Genomic DNA, 25039 nt, shown 5'->3' on the forward strand with positions numbered 1-25039 from the left:
TCGCTCTTTAGCAGAACCATTCCCACCTCTTGTAAGTCAGAGGTTATTCCTTGCCTCTCTATGCTCACACACCCAATTTCATCCTATCCACTGTCTCTGTGTGGCTCTGCATTTCATTTTACATCATTTTACATCATTGCCTCTATCAGAAGCATAATCCGGTGGCCAGGTAACTTCAAGGAACCCCTGAAATGAACACTGGTGAACACTGGTAATTATACCTGAGTGGTAGCTTTTTATTTTTATGTTTAAAAATATTTTATTTAGAGAGAGAAAAAGCAAGGGCACAAGTGAGAGGAGGAACAGAGAAAGAGGAAAACGGAGAGGATCACGAACACTTAGAGCTGAGCATGAAGCCCACCACAGGGCTCAATCCTATGACCTTGAGACCAACCTGAGCCAAAATTAAGAGTTAGTCATCTAACCAACTAAGCCACCTAGGTGCCTGGGCTTTTTATTTTAAACCTTTTTGTATAAAATAATTTTAGACTCACAAAGAAGTTGTAAAAATAGTAAAAATAGAGTTCTTGTGTTCCCTTTACTCAGCTTTAACCTAATATACCAATTTACATAGAATAGTACATTTATCAAGACCCTGATGGGACGCCTGGGTGGCTCAGCGGTTGAGCGTCTGCCTTTGGCTCAGGGAGTGATCCTGGGGTCCTGGGATCGAGTCCCACACTGGGCTCCCTGCATGGAGCCTGCTTCTCCCTCTGCCTATGTCTCTGCCTCTCTCATGAATAAATAAAAATTAAAAAAAAAAGATACTGAAAGGGGCATCTAGCTGGCTCAGTTGAGCATGTCAGTCTTGATCTCAGGTTTGTGAGTTTGAGACCCACGTTAGGTGCAGAGATTCTTTAAAAAAAAAAGACTTAGAAAATAACACTGTTACACAAAATTATTAAATAAAATGCAATCTAATTCAGATTGCAAAGTTTTAACATGCACTTATTTGACAGGGAAGCAGAGTTCCTTAAGTTCTTCTCCCCTCACATGTATTGATTCAGATAACGACTACCATTTTCAGGGTACAAAACTGTTCTCTCACCATATAAAATGTCTCCAACACGCCCCATTTGAAATCTTACCTTTCCCCAAACCTTAAACCTTGACAAACATGGATCTATTTTCCATTACTATAATTTTGTCATTTTGAGAATGTTATATAAATGGAATTTTATGGTATGTGAGATTTCACATTCAGGTCAGCTTTTTGCTCTGCATAATAATCTCAAGATCCATCCAGGATGTTTCATGTATCATTAATTGGTTCTCTTTTTAATGGTGAGGAGCATTCCATTGTATTGATGTACTTTAGTCTTTTATACATTTACCAGCTGAAAGACAGTTGGGTTATCTTAAATTCTGGGCTGCTAAAAATAAAACTGCTATGTACATTTGTTGGTGATGTTCTGGTATTTCTTTTCTCTAAATTCCTAGGAAAAGGCTGCTTGATCATATGGTAAGTGTGTGTTTAACTTCAGAAAAACTGACAACTTGATTTCCAGAGATCCTGGACCATTTTACTTTTTCACCATGCATGTATGAGCAATCCAACTGCTTGAAATTCTAATACTTGGTATTTTTAGTAATTTCTATTTTAGCTATTATAGTAGGTGTATAGTTGTATCTCATCATTGCATGATTCACAGTTCCTTAATGGACAACTCATGTTGAACATATTTGCATCTGCCTATTTTCCATTCATAGGTCTTCTTCTGTGAAATGTGTTCAAGTTTTACGCACATTTTCTAATTGGAGTCTTTTCTTCTTATTGTTGTACAGAATATTCTTTCTTATTTCATTTGGGTACAAGTCTTTTGTCCTGTAGGTGAGTTGCAAACATACGCAAATTTTCCTGTCTATGGTTTTTATTATCTGTCTTTAACAGTGTCTCTTGTAAAGCAAAAGGTTTTGGTTTTGATGAAGTACAACTGATTGACACTTTATTTATGGCTCTAAAGTTAGGTCCAGGAACACCTGGGTGGCTCAGTGGTTGAGCATCTGCCTCTGGCTCAGGGCATGATTCCGGGGTTCTGGGATCAAGTCCCACATTGGGCTTCCTGCATGGAGCCTGCTTCTCCCTCTGCCTATGTCTCTGCCTCTCTCTCTGTGTCTCTCATGAATAAATAAATAAAAACTTATATAAAAAAAAGAATAAAGTTAGGTTCAAAAACGCTTTGTGGTGGAGGGGAGGGGCATGCCATTACAGTTTGTGCTGGCTCTGTAGCCTGCAATAAAAGGTGAATGATAAGATAAGGTAAGGAAAAGGTTTTAAAGTTTTGCCCTTTTTTTGTTCGCAGTGATCCTTGGAACACTGAGTTTCTACTGCTACACTAAAGCAATCAGAGAAAGCACCTCAGCCTATACATAACATGGGTTTAGGTAGTTGCGGCACTGTGACTCCAAAGAACACAAAACTACCTGAAAACTCTTTATAGATGAGAACTAGAATTTTTAATTTTCATTTTAATAAACTATAAAGAATGGATGAAAAATAGAATAGTATCACAGCAAATCACATGGTAAGTGTAAAAAGTTTTTCATGGAATTTTTGAGATCATGCTTACATATTTATGAACACAAAATCACTAACATAGAGTTGGTAGGTTTTCATACTATTCCATATATATCTTACTATAATTGAGGGTCAAAAAGTCATTGTGCTGGACATTGCAATGTTACACAATGTCAAAAGATTGAAAGCTCACAAACACATCTGGTTCAGCACATTACCTTTAGAAAGTTAAGTATCTTTTGGACAGGGAATACATAAAGATAAAGTCTGGTTGGTGAGGAGAAGGAAGAGATAAGTCTGTTTATCATCTGACAGCCTGCCATGGCCTGAATGTGTCCCCTCCAAAACTCATACATTGAAACCTGTGTGATTAGGTCACGAGGGGGGGGGGAGCTTTTGTGAAAAGGCACCTGAGGGATTCCTTGCCCCTTATCTCCTGTGAGAACACAGAAGTCAGCAGTCTGCAACCCAGAAGAGAGACTTCACTGAACCAACCATACCGGCATCCTGATCCAAGATCCCCAGACTCTAGAACTGAGAGAAATGTCTGTTATTTACAAGCTACCTAGTCTGGTAAGTTGTTACAGCAGCCAGAATGGACTAGGACACAGCATATCACCTGTCCTGGGCACTATGCCTTTTGCTGCAGGTCCTTCACCTCACATCTAGCCTGGGATCCTCACCTATTATTTATAAGGGATCTAGTTGGGCAAAATCTCAAAGCTTCTAGAGAGGGGATATTATGAGAGAGTGTTAGACAAAGAACAATAACCATATGTAAGAATCTGCCTGAGGGAGGACTGAAGTAACCAAAAACCTCAGAGCATAAGCATTACTATGTCCTTGCCTCTGCTTTCAGATCTGAGAGGTACCAGACAGCTGTATTTAGCTTTGGCTGAGTGGTACCCAGGACCTAGAAGGATGTCGGGTCACTGCAGAAAGAGAAGAAGCATCCTTCACTTCCTCCTCTCCTCTTTTCTGGGTACTCCCCCAGATGCTGCCTGCCATCAGGACACAAAACATTCTCCAGGCTTCTCATATTTCCCCATTCACCACTCAGAGTACTGCAGATTTTTCACACAGCAGAACTGAGAAAGATACCAAAAGCCAAAAGGATGAAAATCTGAGCACTTCACAAGCCCCACCTGCCACAGAGAACTCATGCAGAGAGAGGCCCTTTAACCAAGAAGGTGGCTTAGATGATGCAGTTCCTTTTGCTCATGTATAAAATTAAAGAGCCCATCACAAAAGCACACATGCTGAAAAAGGTCAACAAAATGTATAAGGACCATTTTCCTGTGATCCTCGGGAAAGCCTCTAACATGTGGAGCTGGTCTTTGCCCTTGACTTGAAGGATTTTGACACAACTAAACACTGTCCTTGTTAGCAAAATGGATTTCACCCATGATGGGAGTTAGAGTGTTGCCAGTGGTTGCAAAAAACTGGTCTGATGACCTTCCCGGGCATGACCTTTGTGAAGGGCAATTGCACCACTGAAGATGATATCTGAGAATTCCTGAATATGATGTAGATATATGCTGGGAGAAAGCCCTTCATCTGTGGAGAGGCCAGAAAGCTCATTACCAGAGATTTGGTACAGAAAAAGTACTTGGAGTATCAAGTGAGTCCCCAATAGTGATCCTACATGCTACGAACTCCTGTGGGGTCCAACAGCTCAAAGAAACCAGCAAGATGAAAGTCCTGAAATTTCTGACCAAGGTCAATGATATGGCTCATTTCTGCCTATGCCAATATGAAGTCTTTGTGAGATGAGAAAGGGAAGGAGAGTCCGAGCCAGAGTTGCTGACGCTACTGCTATGGCTTGGGCATGGTCCAGGATCACATCCAGCAGTTTTATTACCTCCAGTGAAGTCTTAGGCAGGTAGGTTCCTTACTTTCTGGTTGAATAAGTCTATCAACCTTATAAGTAGTGAAGGGCTGCTGTGGGGCAAGAGGGAACACATTATATACCATCATCCTATTCCTGTTTTACAGGGTAACTTGGAGATTTGTCTTCCTTCGTTCCACTCTTCCTTCCTTCCTTCCTTTCCTTCTTTCTTTCCACTTAGTTTCTAAATGTTGTTCCTTTAAATAGAAAACTTAAATAGCTTTGGAATGTAAGCTTATGAATCACCACTTTGATTATACATTTATTGTTTTGCATCAAGTTTAGGAGTAGAAGCTATGCTGTTTTATAAAACCAACTGGAAAAATTTCCATCTTATTTTGTGATCTAAAACAGAATAATGTGGCAATTGAGTAATTGCTTCTTCAGAAATATGAATGGATTCAACAGTAAAATTGTTGTGCTCAAGAAATAGTGATAAAGTGAAAAACAAATGCTCAACTCTTGAATTCCCTAAACATTCAGTTTTGTTGCTCTGAAAGATTTAAACACACACACAGATTTACTTAGCTTATTCAAAAGTGTAGGAGAGGGGATCCCTGGGTGGCTCAGCGGTTTGGCACCTGCCTTTGGCCCAGGGCACGATCCTGGAGTCCCGGGATCAAGTCCCGCGTCGGGCTCCCGGCATGGAGCCTGCTTCTCCCTCTGCCTGTGTCTCTGCCTCTCTCTCTCTCTGTGTGTGTGTCTATCATAAATAAATAAATAAATCTTTAAAAAAAAGTGTAGGAGAAATTAAATTTTAATAAATTAGATATTATGTTCATTGGCTCATTCATGCCCTAAACATTAATGGAATATCTGCTTTTTGGAAATACCATACTATTTCAGGGAATTCTAGGATTTCTGTGACAGGGAACAGTTGGAAGTTGGTGGGGTATTATGGCAGTGCATAGGGATAATTTAAAAGAAGAAAACAGAAGTGAATCTAAGCAAGAGCAATTAAGTGTAAACATCCTGAGACAAGTCTGTTCGGGATTTTGGTAACTGCAGTTCTTCAGAGGTACTGAAGTTCAAGTTTCACCCTGTGGTCTGAAAGGTAAGGCTATAGAAGGGGTGAGCTGCTGTTCAAACCTCTAATGGTGTGTCTCAGAGTTGAAAGACTAAAGCCTGTAATGCAAAGTGGCTCCTAGCAATGATACACGAGTCCCAAATAAACTAGGGAGAAGGTTTCTACTGGAGCAGGCAAGGTCCATGTTATGGGTACCTGTCCCTCTGCACTTGAACCATTTGCAAAGTAATTATCAACATTCTAAACTACAAAAAGTCTGCCTCTCATTAAAAAAGTAAGAATAATGTGTTTCATAGATCTACACATAAAGATGTAATATATCCAATCAGTATACCTAACAACTACATCCAGGAGTCTAATCATTGGTAGGTGGACCTCATTGAAATGTTAAGATTTGAATTTTGAGGTCATGTTATACTTAGATCAGATTTCTAAGGATCTTAGATCGGGGAAATGAATTTTGTATCAGGTAGGGACAAGGACATGAAACAATGGGGCCGAGAGACAGAACTGTATGGGGGCCCATGATTCCCCAGCACTTGGAGATCATACCTTTGCGCCCTTCTACCCTCAAGTGTAGGCAGGGCCTATAGCTGAATTCTAAGGAAGAGATTATGACAAGAGTGTTGGGATGTCACTCCAATAATTATATTACATTACATGTTAAAGGTAAGACAACACAACATTCCTCTGATTACAGACATTATATAAGACACTATATTGCTATCAGAGTCTTGGTATCTTGCTTGTTTTGAAGAGGAAATCTGCCATGTTTTGAATGGCCTACGGAGTGGGAAAAGTGGCATAAAACTGCAGGCTAGCTTTAGGTACTGAGGTTAGTCTGTAAATAACAGTCAGAAAAAAAAAACCCTCAGTCCTATAGACAAAAGGAAATTAATTCTGGCAAACAAAACGAGCTTGAGAGTGGATTTTTCCTGCTCACTTCCAGTTTCCAGTCTAACATGTAAGGAACTTACTTTGTCACTCCCATCCTCCCAGCGAAACATTGGAAACAAACTGCAAATTGGCAATTCTTCTTATATCCATCAGAGAAATGAGGTCACAAGGTTAACTGCTTCCCCCCCCCCAAAATGGAGAAAGAAACTGGTTGAAATAGAGAATCACAGCTCATTGGATCATAAGTCCAGGAGCAGAAATCAGTGCTGGAGCTGGTACTAGGATTGGAAAACTTGAAGTGTATTTCACAAATTGCTGGAGACTCACTATAGAGTAACTTCAAGTTAAAAATTCTACGCAGTTCTACCCTAATAGGGGCCTCTAAACTTTTCTAAGTTTTACTTCCAGGAGCCCTACCACGTTCTTATAGTGACAATAAAGGCCAGATAAAAATGCCATTGTATCTTTAGCAGGGGAAAGGTATTGAAAAATGCCAAAGCAATCTGTTTTTCATAACAAGGCTTGCCTACAGAGCAGCTGTTTATCAGAGCCTAACTGACTAGGGTTTTATCAGAGCCTAAGCCATCTGAGGGAGAAGAAATGCCAACTTTAGCCCCCTCTAGCCTTCCAAGAGGAAGAAGGGAAATATGCCAAAACAGGCCCTCTTTACTTCGTGTTTTCCATAAGGAGTGAAAAAAACTGAAAAGCACTTGTGAAGTCAGAGCCCGGGCGCATAGGCTTACTACAAAACTAAGACCGAATCATCAGATTATGGAACACTCCCTCATGTCCCATACCTTACTACCATATCAACAGGGCTCCTGTATAATAACAAGGGGTTGCAACAGAAAGAACTATGCATCTCGGACCTTATGTAAGAAAAACAGAGAAGATGAAAAGGACACCAGAAAAAATTGAGTCTTTGACAATTGCAGCTATAGCAAACAATAAACACTACCTGACTCCAGGCCAGAAAAATCATAAAATCTTTCACCCAATACATTATACCTAGCTTTCAAAAACAACAACAATTATAAGGTGTATGAAAAGACAAAACATATAGTTTGAAGAGGGAAAGCAAACATCAGATCCAGAATCAGATATTGCAGACATTTTGGGATTATCATATCAGGAATTTAAAATAACTATGATTAATATGCTGTGGGCAAAAGGCAAACTGTGCAAGAATAAATAGGGGGTAATGTAAGAGAGCTTACATTAAGCTCTAAGAAAGAATTTTAAGCCAATGCTAGAAATCAAAAACATTACAAAAGAAATGAAGAAAGCCTTTTATGGGTTTCATCAATAGGCTGGACATGGCTGAGGAATAAAATTAGTAAACTTGAAAACATGACAACAGAAACTTCCAGATGAAATGCAAAGAGAAAAAAGAACAAAAAAAATGGAAGAGAAGAGCCAAAAATTGTGGGATAATGGCAAAAGATACAACATTTGTGTAATGGGAATACTAGAAGAAGGAGAAAGGGAGCAAGAAACTGAACAAAAATATGAAGTAAAAATTACTGAGAATTTTCCAAAATTAACAGACGCTAAACCACAGATCCAAGAAGCTCCAAGAATGCCAAACAGCATGAACAACAAAAACTACAACTAGACATAGCATATGCAAACTGTAGAAAACCAACAAAAAGGAGAAATTCTTGGGGAAAAAAAAGCCAGAGAAAATGGCACTTTGTGTAAAGAGATACAAGGATAAGAATTACATTGGCCTTCCCTTCACAAACCATGAAAGCAAGAAGATAGTTGAATTAAAGCTTTAAAAAGTTGGGAAAAAAAAATTCCCTACCAACCTAGAATTCTATACTGAGTAAAATTCTCCTCTGAAGTGAAAGAGAATAAAAGATGTTCACAGACAAACACGAACTGAGGAAATCTGGTACCAGTAGACATCCCTTGCAAAAAATGTTAAAATTAGTTTTTCAAGGAGAAGAAAAGTAATATATAGGTCAGAAACTCCTACCTATATAAAGACGAGAAGAATGTCAGGAAAGGAATAAATGAAGGCAAAATAGTATTTTTCTTTATTTGAGCTAACAGATAACAGTCCAAAATAAGAACAGAAACAATCCATTCAGTAATTATGCCTTATGAGAAAGTAAAATGGATGACAACAATGTTATAAGAAATAGGAGGGAGGAAGTGGCACTACCTGTGAATTTGTAGTGCATGATTCAAAAGTGGACTTGGATTATAAATGTGAAATCCAAAATTATAATTTTGTATATTATGGGTATTCCAAAAGTTAGAGCATCCACTAAAAAAACACAAAAAACAAAAAAAAAAACAAAACAAAAATAGTTGCTATGCTCAAGAGGAGAAAAAATGGAATCATAAAGTGCTAAATTAAAGCCAGAGAAGGGGGGTGCCTGGCTCAGTCGGTGAAGCATCTACCTTCAGCTCAGGTCATGGCCTCAGGGTCCTGGGATTGAATGAACCCCGTGTCAGCCTCCCTGCTGAGGGAGGTTCAGGCTTCTCCTTCTCCCTCTGCCACTTCCCCTGGTTGTGCTCTCTATCTCAAATAAATAAAAGATCTTAAAAAAAGCCAGAGAAGGTAGAAAAAGGGTGAGAGAGAAGAAACAAAGAACAAGAGTAACAAATAAACAACAGGAACAAAATACTATGGTAAATATAAATCCAGCTATGGCGATAATTACTTTAAAAGTCAGTGGTCTAGGAGTGCCTGTGTGGCTCAGTGGGTTAAATGGTTAAGCATTTGCCTTCAGAGCCATGTCATGATCTCAGGGTCCTGGGATTGAGCCTTGCATTGATTGGTTCCCCGCCCAGCAGGGAGACTGCTCCTTCCTCTCCCTCTCCCTTTGTATGCTCAATCTCTCAAATAAATTTAAAAAAATCTTTAAAAAGGTCAGTGGTCTAAATATACCACTTAGAAGAATACAAGTTCTCAGAGGAGGTAAAAAAACAAACAAACAAGACCACATCATACATTGTCTACAAGAAATCCACCTCAAATGTAAAGATACCCAAAGATTAAAGAAACTAAAGAGATGGGAAAAGACATACCACTCTAATACAAACTAAAGGAAAGTTGGACCAACTATTTTTCTTTCAGACAAAGCACAATTCAGATCAAGGAAAATTACTGGAGATAAAGAGAGGTATCACATAATCATAAAGGGGTCATTTCTCCAAGATATATTACCATCCTTAATGCATATGCACCAAAAAACACAGTGTCCAAATGTATGAGGGAAACACTGATGAGATAAATTCACAATTATAATGAAGAGACTTCAGCACACCTCTCTAAGTAACCAACAAATGCAGCAGTCAGAAACTATTAATAGGATAATTAAAGTGGATATCACCATCAGTAAAGGAAGTCTACCTGACATTTTTAGAAGACTCAACGACAGGAGAAAACACACTTTTTTCCCAAGTTCACATGGAATATACATCAAGATAGACCACATTCTGTGCTATAAAACACCATATAATTTTTCCCCTTTTTTAAAAAAAATTTTATTGGAGTTCAATTTGCCAACATATAGCATAACACCCAGTGCTCATCCTGCCAAGTGCCCATCACCCAGTCACCCCAACCCCCAGCCCACCTCCCCTTCCACTACCCCTTGTTCACTTCCCAGAGTTAGGTGTCTCTCATGTTTTGTCACCCTTGCTGATATTTTCACTCATTGGATCAAATCGTCCTAAGATTTGTGTGGAATCAGAAAAGACCCTGAATAGCCAGGGGAATATTAAAAAAGAAAACCATATCTGGGGGCATCACAATGCCAGATTTCAGGTTGTACTACAAAGCTGTGGTCATCAAGACAGTGTGGTACTGGCGCAAAAACAGACACATAGATCAATGGAACAGAATAGAGAATCCAGAAGTGGACCCTCAACTTTATGGTCAACTAATATTTGACAAAGCACAGAAGACTATCCACTGGAAAAAAAGTCTCTTCAATAAATGGTGCTGAGAAAATTGGACATCCACATGCAGAAGAATGAAACTAGACCATTCTCTTACACCATATACAAAGATAAACTCAAAATGGATGAAAGATCTAAATGTGAGACAAGATTCCATCAAAATCCTAGAGGAGAACACAGGCAACACCCTTTTTGAACTCGGCCACAGCAACTTCTTGCAAGATACATCCATGAAGGCAAGAGAAACAAAAGCAAAAATGAATTATTGGAACTTCATCAAGATAAGAAGCTTCTGCACAGCAAAAGAAACAGTCCACAAAACTAAAAGACAACCTACAGAATGGGAGAAGATATTTGCAAATGACGTATCAGATAAAGGGCTAGTATCCAAGATCTATACAGAACTTATTAAACTCAACAGCAAAGAAACAAACAATCCAATCATGAAATGGGCAAAGGACATGAATAGAAATCTCACAGAGGAAGACATAGACATGGTCAACAAGCACATGAGAAAATGTTCCGCATCACTGGCCATCAGGGAAATACAAATCAAAACCACAGTGAGATACCACCTCACACCAGTGAGAATGGGGAAAATTAACAAGGCAGGAAACAACAAATGTTGGAGAGGATGCGGAGAAAGGGGAACCCTCCTGCACTGCTGGTGGGAATGTGAACTGGTGCGGCCACTCTGGAAAACTGTGTGGAGGTTCCTCAAAGAGTTAAAAACAGACCTGCCCTACGACCCAGCAATTGCACTGCTGGGGATTTACCCCAAAGATTCAGATGCAATGAAACGCCGGGACACCTGCACCCCGATGTTTCTAGCAGCCATGTCCACAATAGCCAAACTGTGGAAGGAGCCTCGGTGTCCATCGAAAGATGAATGGATAAAGAAGATGTGGTTTATGTATACAATGGAATATTACTCAGCCATTAGAAATGACAAATACCCACCATTTGCTTCAACGTGGATGGAACTGGAGGGTATTATGCTGAGTGAAGTAAGTCAATCGGAGAAGGACAAACATTATATGGTCTCATTCATTTGGGGAATATAAAAATTAGTGAAATGAGTGAAACACCATATAATTTAAAGAACAGAAATCATACAAGCATACTCTGGGCCACAGTGGAATTCAACTACAAATAAACAGCCAAAATATAGCATAAAAATCTAAAATACATTGAGATTAAACAACATACTTCTACATAAAAAGAGGCTCAACACTATATCTCATTTGGAATTACAAATTAAAACAAAGAGATACCACTACATACTTGTTAGAATCTAAAATCTAAAACACAGACAAACCCAAACACTGGAAAGGATGCAGAGCAATAGGAACTCTCATTCAGTCCTGGTGGGAATGCAAAATGGTATGGCCACATGGAAAGACAGTTTAACAGAATCCTACAAAAGTAAACATACTCTTATCTTACAATCCAGCAAATGAACTCCTATTTACCCCCATTAGTTGAAAAATTATGTTCATACAAAAATATGCACACAAATGTTTATAGCAGCATTATTCATAAATTCCAAAGGATGAAAGGAACCAAGATGTCTTTCAACAGGTGAATGGATAAACAAGTTGTGGTATACCCAGACAATAGAATATTGTCCAATGATACAAGGAAATGAACTTTCAAGCTATGAAAAGACACAGAGGAACGCTAAATGCAGTAGCATGTATGAAAAAATCACACATCCTATTATTTCAAACACATGACATTCTTGAAAAGGTAAAACTATGGCAATGGTAGGAAGATTAGGGGTTCAGGGGACAGAAGGGATGGTGCCTCGTGGAGCACAGGGGATTTTTAGTGCAGTGGAACTACTTTTTATAATACCATAATGATTATACATTAGTCAAAATCCATAGATATACAACACAAAGAGTGAACCCTAATGTATACTATCTACTTTACTTACTAATAATGTATTGATATTGGTTTATTAATTATAACAAGCACACTAAACTAACGCAAGATAAGATGTAAATAATAGGAGAAACTGTGTAAGGGGCTGAGAGAATATATGGGAGCTCTGTACTTTCTACCCTATTTTTCTATAAACCTGAAAGAGCATGAAAAAATAAAGCTTTTGAATAAATAAACATCCCCTCAGAATTATATACTTAGAGTAGTTTTTGTTTTCCTGGATAATCTAAATGTTGCAGTTGGCCAATTATTTTTATTGATTTTCTCATTTGAAACATTACTTCCTCTTCTGGGGCGGGGGAAGCAACTCTTTTACTAACTAAGTTAAATTTGCTCAAATTCCTTCTGTCATTAAGAAGTAAAACATAAAGCAAAATACCCCATGAACTCTGAAACCTGAAACGTCCTCTAAATAACTGTTTTGGTCCTAGGCTTCTATGCATAAACACACACACACACACATTCAAAAAATCACAAAAACATTGACAGGTATTTTCAACTTGTAAAAAATAGAAGCACTACACATAAAGCTCTTATAGCACTCTACTGTGTGAAATAGCCCAAGGGGGTACTTACCAGGATATTTATTACATTAATTAGATTTATTACAAACATGTTTAAAACAAAGAATTCAAGAAGCTAGAGAAAGAACAGCATACTAAACACAAAGAGGCAAAGGTAGAAAACAGTTCAGATGAATGCAAAAGTGATCAGTTAGAGGTATATGATCAGTTAGTTATGTGTCTACCTTCAGCTCAGGTCCTGGGATTGAGCTCCACATCAGGCTCTCTGCTCAGCAGGGAGTCTGCTTCTTCCTCTGCCTCTGTTTTTTCTTTCTCTCTTTCTCTCTCTCTCAAATAAACAAAAACTTTTTTTAAAAAAAAGTGATCAGGGACGCCTGGGTGGCTTAGCAATTGAGCGCCTGCCTTTGGCCCAGGGCATGATCCTGGAGTCCCAGGATTGAGTCCCACATTGAGCTCCCTGCATGGAGCCTGCTTCTCCCTCTGCCTGTGTCTCTGCCTCTCTCTTTCTCTCTCTGTCTCTCATGAATAAATAAATAAACATCTTTTTTTAAAAAAATGATCAATTAGAAGACAGTAGAGCTAGCTAATGAAAGCTAGTTCTTTGAAAGGATTTATATAACAATTTTTATAAGTATTATAATCATAAGTGAAAGAAGCAGTTATACATGATATTAGGTAAAAAAAAACAGGCAAAATTTAGGTGGAGAAGAGATATGGCAATGATAAATTAACACTACAAATAAGTATTACCAATATCTCAAGATAAATGATGGACATAGAAGTCCCACCTAAAGAAGAATTTCAGATAAAAAAAACTCAGGAATTTTGGAATTAGAAAACAACCATTCTGGGACGCCTGGGTGGTTCAGCAATTAAGCGCCTGCCTTTGGCTCAGGGCATGATTCTGGAGTCCCGGGATCGAGTCCCACCATCAGGCTCCCCTGGAGCCTGCTTCTCCTTCTGCCTGTCTCTGCCTCTTTCTTTCTGAGTCTCTCATGAATAAATAAATAAAATCTTTTAAAAAAGAAAAGAAAATAACCATCCTGCCACCTTTAATGGATTTAATGGATATTAAAAGAATATGACTGCCAATATTACCACAAAGGAGACAACAGATATCATACACATCCTGATGGAAGTGCAGATTTTTACCTCTGGAGTGTATTTGCCAATAAACAAACACTTAAACCTCAATCTGAATAGGATTCTATCTATAAAAATCGAGACTTGCTGTGGATTAACGTTAGGTAACTGGGTTCACTCTTGTATATATTTGAGAATTTCTATAATAAAAGGGCTCTATTTAAATATCCTGCCTTTAATATAAAATGTGAGATGGGGCACCTGTGTGGCACAGCCAATTAAATGTCCAACTCTTGGTTTCAGCTCAGGTCGTGATCTCAGGGTCATATGATAGAGCCCCGCATCAGGCTCTGTGCTCAGCACAGAACCTGCTTGAGGTTCTCTTTTCCTCTCCCTCTTGCCTCTCCTGCTTGTGCTCTCTCTCTCTAAAAATACATAAATAAATCCTTAAAAGAAAAGAAAAGTGATGTACAGGCAGATCTCATTTTATGGCAATTCTCAGATCATCATGTTTTCTACCAAGTGAAGTTTTATGGCAACTCTGGGTAAAGTAAGACTATTGGTGCCATTTTTTCAACACAATTTCCTCACTTCATATTTCTGTGTTACATTTTGGTAATTCTCATAATATTTCAAACTTTTTCATGATTCTTATATGTGTTATGGTAATATGATCAATAATCTTTGATGTGACTACTGTAATTGTTTTGAGGTGCCAAGAATCATACCCATAAGATGGCAAACTTAATCAATGTTATGTGTGTTCTGACTCTCCCACTGACCAGTTGTTCTCACCATCTCTCCTCCTTCTATTCTGAAACACAACAATATTGAAATTAGGCCAATTAGTAACCCCACGATGGCTTCTAAGTGTTTAAATGAAGGGAAGATTTCTACATCCTTCACTTTAAATCAAAAGCTAGCAATTATTAAGCTTAGTGAGGAAGGCATGTCAAAAACCAAGATAGGGGACACCTGGGTGGCTCAGTGATTGAGTGTCTACCTTTTTTTTAAGATTTTATTAATTTATGAGAGACACGGAGAGAGAGAGAGAGACAGTGACACAGGCAGAGGGAGAAGCAGGCTCCATGCAGGGAGCCTGATGTGGGACTCCATCCCGGGACTCCAGGATCACGCCCTGGGCTGAAGGCGGCACTAAAATGTTGAGCCACCCAAGATGGCCGAGTGTCTACCTTTTTTTTTGCTCAGGGCATGGTCCCAAGGTCTTGGGATCAAGCACCTCATCAAGGTTCTCTGAGAGAAGCCTACTTCTCCCTCTGCCTACGTCTCTGCCTCTCTCTTTGTGTCTCTCATAAATGAATAAATAAAATCTTAAAAAAAAAAAAGCCAAGATAGGCTGAAAGCTAAGGTTCTTGCACCAAACAGTCAAACAGTAAATTCAGAGGAAAAGTCCTTGAAGAGAATTAAAAGTACTACTACAATGAGCCCACAAAAGTGAAATGGATAAAGTTTCAGGGGTCTGGATAGGAGATCAAACCTGTCACAATATACATACATACCCTTAAGCTAAAGCCTAATCCAGGGCAAGGCCCTAACTTTCTTCAATTCTTTGAATGTTGAGAGAGGTGAGGAGGCTGCACAAGAGAAAATCTGAAGCTATCAGAGGTTGGTTCATGAGATTTAAGGAAAGAAGCCATCTGCGCAACATAACGGTATAAAGGAAAAGCACCAAGTGCTAATGTAGAAGCGACAGGAAGTTATTCCCTAGATCTAGCTAAGATCATTTATGAAGGTGGCTACACTAAACAGATGTTCAGTGTGGATGATATCCACAGCTTTCCATTGGAAGCAGATGGCATCCAGGACTTTCACAGCTAGAGAGGAGAACTCAAAGCCTGGCTTCAAAGCTTCAAAGGACTAGCTGACTCTCTTCTTAGGGACTAATGTAGCTGGTGACTGTAAGGTGAAACCAAAGCCCATTTCCCATTCCCAAAATCCTCAGGCCCTTAAGAACTATGCTAAATGCATTCTGTCTGTGCTCATAAATGGAAAAACAAAGCCTGGATGACAGCACACCTGCTTACTGAACACTTTAAGCCCACTGCTGAGACCTACTGCTCCGAAAAAAGTTTCCTTTTAAAATATGACTGCTTACTGGCAATGTACCCAGTCACTTGAGAGCTCTGAGGGAGAGGAGCAAGGACATTAATGTTTTTTTTTTCATGCCTGCTGATACAATATCCCTTCTGCGGCTCATGGATAAAGGAGTTAATTTCAACTTTTAAGTCTTATGGTTTAAGAAACACATTTCATAAGGCTCCAGCTGCCATAGCTAGTGAATCCCCTGATGGATCAGGGCAGTGCCAACTGAAAACCTTCTGTAAAGGATGTGCCATTCTAGGTGCCATTAGGGACACTGATGATTCACGAAAAGAGGTAAAAATATCAATATTAATGGGAGTCTGGAAAAAGTTATTCCAGTCCTTATGGATAACTTTGTGGGTTTCAAGACTTCAGTGGAGGAAGCAATTGCAGATGTGGTGAAAAAGGAAGGGGACTAAAAAAATAAATAAATAAAAATAAAAAAAATAAAAATAAAAATAAAAAAAAGGAAGGGGACTAGAATTAAGTGGAGCCTGAAGATATGACTGAAATGCTGCCATCTCATGAAATAACTTGAATGGATAAGGATTTGCTTCCTATGGATGAGCAAAGAAAGGGATTTTATGAAATGAAATCTACTCCTGGTGAAGATGCTATCAAACAGCAGCACATGTTACAGAGAAACTGTGCGTGGGAGAAGAGTCAGTCGATCTGGCAAACTTTATTGTTGTCTTATTTTAAGACATTGCCACAGCCACCCCAACCTTTAGAAACCACAAGCCTCATCAGTCAGCGATCATCAACATCAAGGCAAGAAGACCTTCTTACCAACAAAAAGATTATGACTCACTGAAAGCCCAAATTATATCTAACAATTATTAGTAATAAGGTACTTCTTTATTATGATATGTACTTTTAATTTTTTTAAAGATTTAGTTATTTGAGAAAGACTTAGAGCATGTGTACACAGGGGAGAGGGGCAGAGAGAGGCTTAAGCAGGCTCCATGCCCAGCAGAGTCTGACGTGGGGCTCAATTCTGACATCCCCGAGATTATGACCTGAGCCAAAACCAAGAGTCTGGTGCCCAACACACTGTTCCACTCAGGCGCCCCATATAATGATATGTACTTCCTAGAGACAAAATGTACATTGAAAAGACTACAATATAGTGTAAACATAACTTCCATATGAACTGGGAAAATAAGAAATTAAATGGACTCTCTTTGTCACAATATTTGCTTTATTCTAGTAGTATCCGCAGTATCTCCAAGGTATGCCTTATACCACATCTTATCATATATATCTCAGCTCAGTGTCTCACCATATAAAACAGCCAGTCAATCTATCCAATAGGTATTCTTTGAGCATCAATCAAGCTCTAATTTTCTTCAGAAGTAATTAAAAAGCAATTTCCTCATTTTCCTCTTCTAGTATAATCAGTATTTGAAGTTTTTTCCCTACATATCACCATCTTTGATGACTATTTAAAACACACTCACCTTTGAATACATAGTACAACTTCTTAAAGTCCTAGCAAGTTGAGTTATAATTTCAATATGGAAATTACCATCTTCTCACTTTAAATAATTTAAATGTACTTCAAGTATCCTTCAAATTGCATAAAAGTAACACATATTTTATACTAATATATCATGAATAAATACCAGTTTAATGCATTTATAGCTGAAAAGGCATTTAGAAATTTCACTTAATCTGTCCCACATAAACAGAACTACATGAGCTTGGCATTTTCATTAAGCTATTTTTAAATTAAAGTAGGCACACTGTTTTTTTTTTTTTAAGACATAATGCTTTTGCAAAAGTAATAGACTACAGTATAGTGTGAATACAACTTTTAGATGCACTGGGAACTAAAAAATTCATGTGACTTGCTTTATTGCAATATGTATTAGCTTTATTATGGTAGTGTGGAATTGAACCTGCAATATCTTTGAGATATGCCTGTAAAATGGAGCATTTTCATTAAATTTTGTGAAATTAAATAAAGGAAAACTCATTTAAAATGGAATTAGGAGGCCAGAAAAGGGGAGCTCTCATAATTTACCACTTGTCTTCAATTGCAGACAGGTAGAAATGTATTCCCAATAGGAAGAAGATCATACATACTTCAGTACAAGAGCAGAAGGAGAAAAGAATTTTTCCTGGCCCAGTAATAGCCCAGCCAATAAGAGACGGTCACAACTCAGCCAATGAAAAGCCATTTCAAACTCCCAGTTTATTCCAGTGGACTTTATAAGAGCTCCTCCAACTCCTCTTTTCGTCTATAAGAGTATTCCTCTCCTTTGTTCTTGGACTTGCCTATGATTGTGCAATAGCTTTCAAGTTCCAAACTGAAATTTCCTACTATTTCCAAATAAACTCATTTTCTAGGTAAGATAACTGGATGCTTATTTTTAAGGTCAACATAATATAAATGACTAAATAGGTCCACAGAGAGACAGACCCCTTCAATCAACAAAATAGAAATTGAAACAGCAGTCCAATCCAAGGCAACAGCAAAAGACTCTAGGGCTATCCAGGCCTTAGGGCTTGTTACACAAAATGGTAAAGGAAAAAGTAACCACTACCTCATGTAAACTTTTAAAAATTATACAAAAATATAGGGAGTTATCAACCATTAAAATACGCTACCTCTTCTTGATACAAAGACCAGGTGAGAATCCTCCCATAAAATAACAAGCCAAGCTCACATGCACAGAGATAAATACCTTAAATAAATTCATAGTATTTCCAATATAGCAGTGAATTAACACTAGAAAATGCTGCCAGATGGAAATAACTATGTTAGCAAAAAAAGAGGGGATAAGGATTGGACTATGTGTAAGGGTAAAGAAAAAGCCTTTGACAAAATAAATAAATAAGTAAAACTTGTTAATGATAATAAGTTTTGGCAAGCTTGCATTGCAAAAGAATTTCCGTGCTCATTTTAAAACTGGAACAATACAGAGAAGACTAGCATGGCCTCTGTGCAAGGGTGACATGCAAATTTGTTAAGCATTCCATATTGAAAAAAAAAAGAAAGAAAGAAATGTCCATTTTCTAAAATCTACAATGGATTTACTAAATGGGAACCACTGCAAACATACTCAATAGGTTTGACAAGAAAACAAAGATATGTGGTATCAATTCCACTGTCTACAATTGGATGAAAATACATACACAGTACACAACTATTATACAAGAATATGAATACCAAAGTAAATCAGAGGAAAGAATAATGAAAAGAAAAAGGTAACAATGGTAACAATATGATCTCTTAATTTATAAGTTCCAAGTAATTGGTACAGAAATTATTAAGATACATAAGCAACTTCAGAAAGATGGTGTATAAAAGATCAACATAGCAAATTAAGGAATGTGATAAAACAAAATCACTAACAAATTACAACACGTAATGGAAAATATATCACTGAAAACAATAATAATCTCCAAGATATACCTAATACAAAACCAGATGTCTACAAATTCTTTAGGAGATAACTATAAAAACGTACTGATAGACTAACACAAATCAAAACCACAATGAGATACCACCTTATGCCAGTCAAAATGACTAAAATTAACAACTCAGGAAACAACAGCTGTTGGCAAGGACGTGGAGAAAAGAGAACCCTCTTACACTGTTGGTGTGAATGCAAGCTGGTTCAACCACTCTGGAGAACAGTATGGAGGTTCCTCAGAAAGTTCAAAATAGAACTACCCAAAAGAGCCAGGAATTGCATAACAAGATATTTAAACAAAGCATACAAAAATAATATTTTGAAGGGGCACATTCACCCCAATGTTTATAACAGCAATGTCCACAATAGCCAAACTGTGGAAAGAGCCCAGATGTTCATCAACAGATAAACAGATAAAGAAGAGGTGGTGTATATATACAATGGAATATTAGCCATCAGACTGAAATCTTGCCACTTGGAATGACATAGATGGAGCTAGAGTGCATTATGCTAAGTGAAATATGTAAGTCAGAGACAAAGACCATATAATTTCACTCATATGTGGAATTTAAGAAACAAAACAGACGAACATAGGGGAAGGGAAGGAAAAATACAATAAGATGAAAACAGGGAGACAAACCATAAGAGATACTTAAATACAGTAAACAAACTGAGGGTTGCTGGAGCGGAGGTGGGTGGGGGAATGGGTAACTGGGTGATGGGCATTAAGGAGGCACTTGATGGAATGAGCACTGGGTGTTATATGCAACTGATTAATCATTAAATTCTACCTCTGAAATTAATAATACACTATATGTTAATTAAATTGAATTTAAATAAAAACTTTTTAAAAAACTTACTGAAAGACAGGAAAAAGAATTTTTGAAAAAAATTCTTTTGAAAAAAACTGCTTTGAAAAAAGCAGTTTACTATGTTTATTCATATATGAGGGAATATTATAAATATGTTAACTCTCTTTAACATATTTAAAGATTCATTGCCTTACCTATAGCTACAAAAATGTCACCAACTCAGGTTGCTTTTCCCCATAATCAAAATCAACCCTGAAAATCTTAAAAAGAAATAAAAAACCAATATCAACAAGAACAAAACAACAAAACTGAAAAGCTCCTGAGGAATACTAATTGTGTATTGAACTAGAGCCTCTGTGTGAGCAGGTGGAGGCCAGCTCTGGGATTGAGAATGGTACCTGGCCTGCAAGAGAGGCCAATGACAGGATTGACTAGAGGGAAAGTTTTCAGTTCAGCCCCTGACTCTTACAATAATTCCCTGAGACAATGAATTTCTACAGCCTCAAAAAGGGAACAGAGGCAGCTCCTCAGAGCCTAAGTGCCAGGACCAAAGGGTAATATCAGGACTACAATAAACTATGGGTTGGTTGTGGCAGTACGAGTCCACAGGCTGTGCTAATAACCACTTGAAAATTTGCCAATGAATGTGGACTGGCCTTTTTTAACATCTTAATAGAATAAAAGGTACAAGGCACAAACTAAAATAGACTGGCAAGTATCACAATAATTGCACATAATGATAGAAATTCACTCCAGGAACTTGGAGCGATGAAAATGATGTCAGCTAAAAGAAGCCCTGGGAAGTTGGTCAGGCTAAGGAGCACTCCACTTGCCCACAGGATTCCTAAGGCCCTTGATGGGGCGTGGGGGGAGGTACCAAGTGAGAAAAGGAGGGAATTGCAGACCTGCTAACTCACTGCAAGTTCCCTGAATGAAAAATACGATGGGCCTCTCCACCCAGAAGAGGGAACCCAACAAGATTCTCACCTTAAAGCAGCCATTTCTGGGGAGTCTCAGGCAGGAGTGGCCAAGGAGGTGTACCTGGAATTCATATCAGGAAGCTCACAGACCTAATGTCTTTGGTGTGAAGAGTTGGCATTAGGTCAGCTGATTGGATGTAGCCAAAGAGTGAAGTAAGACACAGAGATATGAGATGAGGGGTGCCCCTGATCACATAAGCGGCGTCGAAAGACTATGTGTGCTATCACACTGGGGAAGGACCAGGCTTGGCAGGTGCCAGGAGGCCCCCAAACACTTCCTACGGGGGGACGCTGGGAGGGACCGGAGACCCTTGGTCCGAGGGCAGTGGCGTCAGCGCAGCAGAGGGAGAAGGCCCCCGAGCTGCTCAGAGGCAGTGAAAGCCCGCGCGCCAAACTGCAGGCGGCTCCCCTGCGCCCCAGCACACCGCAGCCCCCCCCCCGCCCACGCGGGCTTCCCGGGGGGCCCGGACCCACGTGACCGGAAGTGGCCCTCAAGGACTTCCTCCTGACCACGCGGTGGGCGGCGAGGCCTAGTCGGACCGCTCCTGCCTAGGGTGAGCCCAGACGGGGGTCCCTCGCGCCCGTCGGCGTCCAGGAGCCAGGAGTCCCGGGTTAAGGCCGCGGGCACGGCGCCCCGACAAGCCCCGGCCCCATCTGCCCTGGGAAAGGGGGTCCACACACACCCTGCCCCGCTCGGCCCCTGCTCCCGCGCCTCGGAGGCCCCAACATGGCTGCCCCCACTGCTGCTGCCCCCGCGGGGGCTCAGGGACTGCAGGCTTGGCCCGAGGCTGCTGGACTCTGGCTCCGCGCAGCACGGGGAGAAGTCCCAGGCCCGCTGGCGAGAAGGAGGGCCTTCGTGAGGGCTGGGGGTGGGGGGTGGGGGGCGCTCCATACCCACCCCGGGGACATGGGGCCTTGGTCGGGACAGGCAGCAGGTCGGCCGCGGGGGCCGTTCCGGGTCTCGCGGGGAGTCGGGGTGAGGCCACAGTCCCCGGAACGAGCGCACCTCAGAACACGCGCCCTGCTGTCGGCCCCGGAGCTGCTGGCCCGGGAGGGGAGGCCCCGGGCGGCAGGCGGGCTCCCGGGGACCGCCAGGAGGCCAGCCGAGGGCCCGAGGGCGGACAGCGGGGCGCGGGCCAGGAGCCCCCGCGTGTCTGCCGCAGCTTTCAGGCTCGCTCGGCGTCGGCGTCGGCGTCGGTGTCGGGCACGTGGGGCTGCGTGGTCAGCCTCGCTCGCTCCTAGTCAGTGTCGAGGCCCTGCCGCCGTGGGCCTGAGTGGCCAGCGTCCGGGCGAGGCGGCAGGTCCCGCGGCGCCAGCAGCCGCGGGAGGACCCCGAGGAGGGAGGACCCCGAGGGCGGGAGGACCCCGAGGGCGGGCTGCGGGGGGGCACCCGGCTGACGAGACGGCTCCAGGGAGACGACGGCCTGCCCCGTCCTGCCCCCTGACTTCACGGGCGGGCTGGACAGTGCTCCCTCTTTCGTCCTCGGGGGCACCATGGAAGACTCGGGGTGGCCTTCGGAGCGGGGGTGGGGGTACCCCGACAACACCCCCGCCCGCACCCCGGGCCCCCCGCCAAGGGGCTCACCCCGCCTCCCTGTCCCCCTCTCCAGGTGCCCCCGCTGCCTGCCAGCCCTGCCCAGGGTCGCCATGCCTCGGGGCCAAAAGAGCAAGCTCCGTGCCCGCAAGAAACGCCACGAGGGCCACGGGGAGGAGAGTGTCGGGGGGGCGGCGGCGGCGGCGGCGGCGGCGGCGGCGGCGGCGGCGGCGGCGGCCGCGGCCGAGGAGCCCCCCTGCATCCCCTCGCTGAGCCTGCAGGGCAGTCCCCCGCGCGCCCCCGAGGCGGCGGCGGCCCCGCGGCCCGGGTCTCCCGGCGCCTCCGCCTCCGCCTCCGCCTCGGGGTCGCCACGGGAGCAGGGCGCCGGGACCCCCGCCGGGTCCCCCGGCCCCAGCGCCCGCAGGGACCCCCTCAGCCGCAAGGCCAGCATGCTGGTGCAGCTCCTGCTGGAGAAGCACAGCAGCGGGGAGCCCGTCCCGCGGGCCGCGCTGCTGAAGACGGTGGGCAGGAAGTACCGCGAGCACTTCCCCGAGATCTTCCGGTGCGCCGCCGAGCGCCTGGAGCTGGTCTTCGGCCTGGAGCTCAGGGAGGTCGACGCCCGCAGCCAGTCGTACGCCCTGGTCAGCAAGCTGGGCCTGGCCGCCGCCGCCACCAGCACCCGGGAGCTGCCCAAGACCGGCCTCCTCATGACGCTCCTGGGCGTCATCTTCATGAAGGGCAACCGCGCCGCCGAGGAGGACATCTGGGAGTTCCTCCACATGCTGGGCGTCTACGAGGGCAGGTGGCACCTGATCTTCGGGGAGCCCCGGAAGCTCCTCACCCAAGACCTGGTGCGCCAGGGCTACCTGGAGTACCGCCAGGTGCCGGCCAGCGACCCCCCGCGCCACGAGTTCCTGTGGGGCCCGCGAGCCCGCGCCGAGACCAGCAAGATGCAGGTGCTGCAGGTCCTGGCCAAGATCAACGACACCGTGCCCAGCTGCTTCCCCGAGCTGTACGCCGAGGCTCTGCTAGACCAGGAGGAGCGCGCGGGGCCCAGGGCCTCGGCCAGGGGGGCCTCGGCCACGGCCAGGGGGGCCTCGGCCGCCGCTGCCTCGGCCTCGGCCTCGGCCACGGCCAGGGGGGCCTCGGCCGCCGCTGCCTCGGCCTCGGCCTCGGCCTCGGCCACGGCCTGGCCGCCTGCCCTGGAGGCGGCGCTGGGCTTCCTCCGCATCCAGGGAGGCCCTCGCGGCGGCGGCTGCTCCCCCTCGGGGCTGCAGCGGGGCGGGCGGTCCACCTTCTGAGTGGTGCAGGCCTAGGGATGGAGGGCACAGAAGAGCTCTTCCTCATACTTGTTCGAAGCTGGTAACTTCTAGAAACACACATACGGTTATATTTATTTCGGTGTTTTCAATTTTTCTCTTGGCTCATTTAGCTTTCGACTGTACACTCAAGGATGGCATAGCTCTCCGGTTCTTGCTCTTTTAACACGTGCAGAGTCCTAGGGGCTGGAAGGAAGAGAAAAGCTCTTCCTCCTACTTGTTCTAAACAGGTAACTTCTAGAAACACACATACGGTTATATTTATTTCGGTGTTTTTAAATGTTTTTTCTTATAGTAGCTTACTTAGGTTTTAATGTAATTTAAGAGTGGCATGGCTGTATATTTATTGCTCTTTAACACAGGAGAGCTACATTTTTGCTATTTGAAAGTCACAAACCATCTATATAGTATTTATGATCGAAAAGCAGATAATATGGCACTGCAATAGGTATTTTCATGGAATTGAAATTTATTCCCATTCGGGTTTAAGATTAAGAGTGTTGTTTTTTTTGTAAACAAGCTGAAAAGCCTTTAGTATTTTGTTTTTGCTAGAGAACAAGGTAGCATGGCACTGGAATGAATTTATTTCACGGGAATATGAAGGAACCTTATAGGAAAATATTTGTGATAAAAAATGGTGACACATATGTAAAGGGTGGTTAACTCGTTGCCTTATTCTCTGTGCACTTTGCTTGTAAAATTAAATAATATATACCTGAGTATATGTAGCTAATTCAAAATGTATAAGAAATTAAATCAAATAAACTTCTTGCTCGTTCCCTCTTTCCTCAAGCATTGAGCATCTGCTCTTTGGAATAGTCCTTAATCGCACTGGATGTTAAGAAAAATAACATTGAACCCTCGCACGTAGAAATGTATACTCTAGCAGCAGTTTTCATACAATGAAGATGGTGAGATACTTTCTGAGAAATAAATAAATGAGAAGTAAAATAAAGAGGTATATAAGGGGAGGGGAGGTCCTAGATGATAACAGTCTTGATCAAGGCTCTGTTGGCCTTGGTAAAATGCCAGTCCCTTGGGGTGAGGTCATTTTAAGCCAGGCTGTG

General features: G+C 42.1%; 1 protein-coding gene and 1 non-coding gene across 2 annotated transcripts; both read left to right on the plus strand.

Moving 5' to 3' along the window:
- Positions 1–18790: 18790 nt before the first annotated feature.
- Positions 18791–18896, plus strand: LOC129518938 (U6 spliceosomal RNA). Its single transcript, XR_008666278.1, has one exon. It is a non-coding gene; the product is annotated as a U6 spliceosomal RNA (small nuclear RNA).
- A 3870-nt stretch (positions 18897–22766) lies between these two features.
- LOC129517841 (melanoma-associated antigen B4-like) lies at positions 22767–23954 on the plus strand. The gene is made up of 2 exons (XM_055337989.1): positions 22767–22835; positions 22935–23954. The coding sequence occupies exons 1-2, from the start codon at positions 22767–22769 to the stop codon at positions 23952–23954; spliced, it is 1089 nt and encodes a 362-aa protein (XP_055193964.1).
- Positions 23955–25039: the final 1085 nt, after the last annotated feature.

This window comes from Nyctereutes procyonoides, unplaced genomic scaffold (assembly GCF_905146905.1).
Source record: "Nyctereutes procyonoides isolate TBG_1078 unplaced genomic scaffold, NYPRO_anot_genome, whole genome shotgun sequence".
NCBI lineage: Eukaryota > Metazoa > Chordata > Mammalia > Carnivora > Canidae > Nyctereutes > Nyctereutes procyonoides.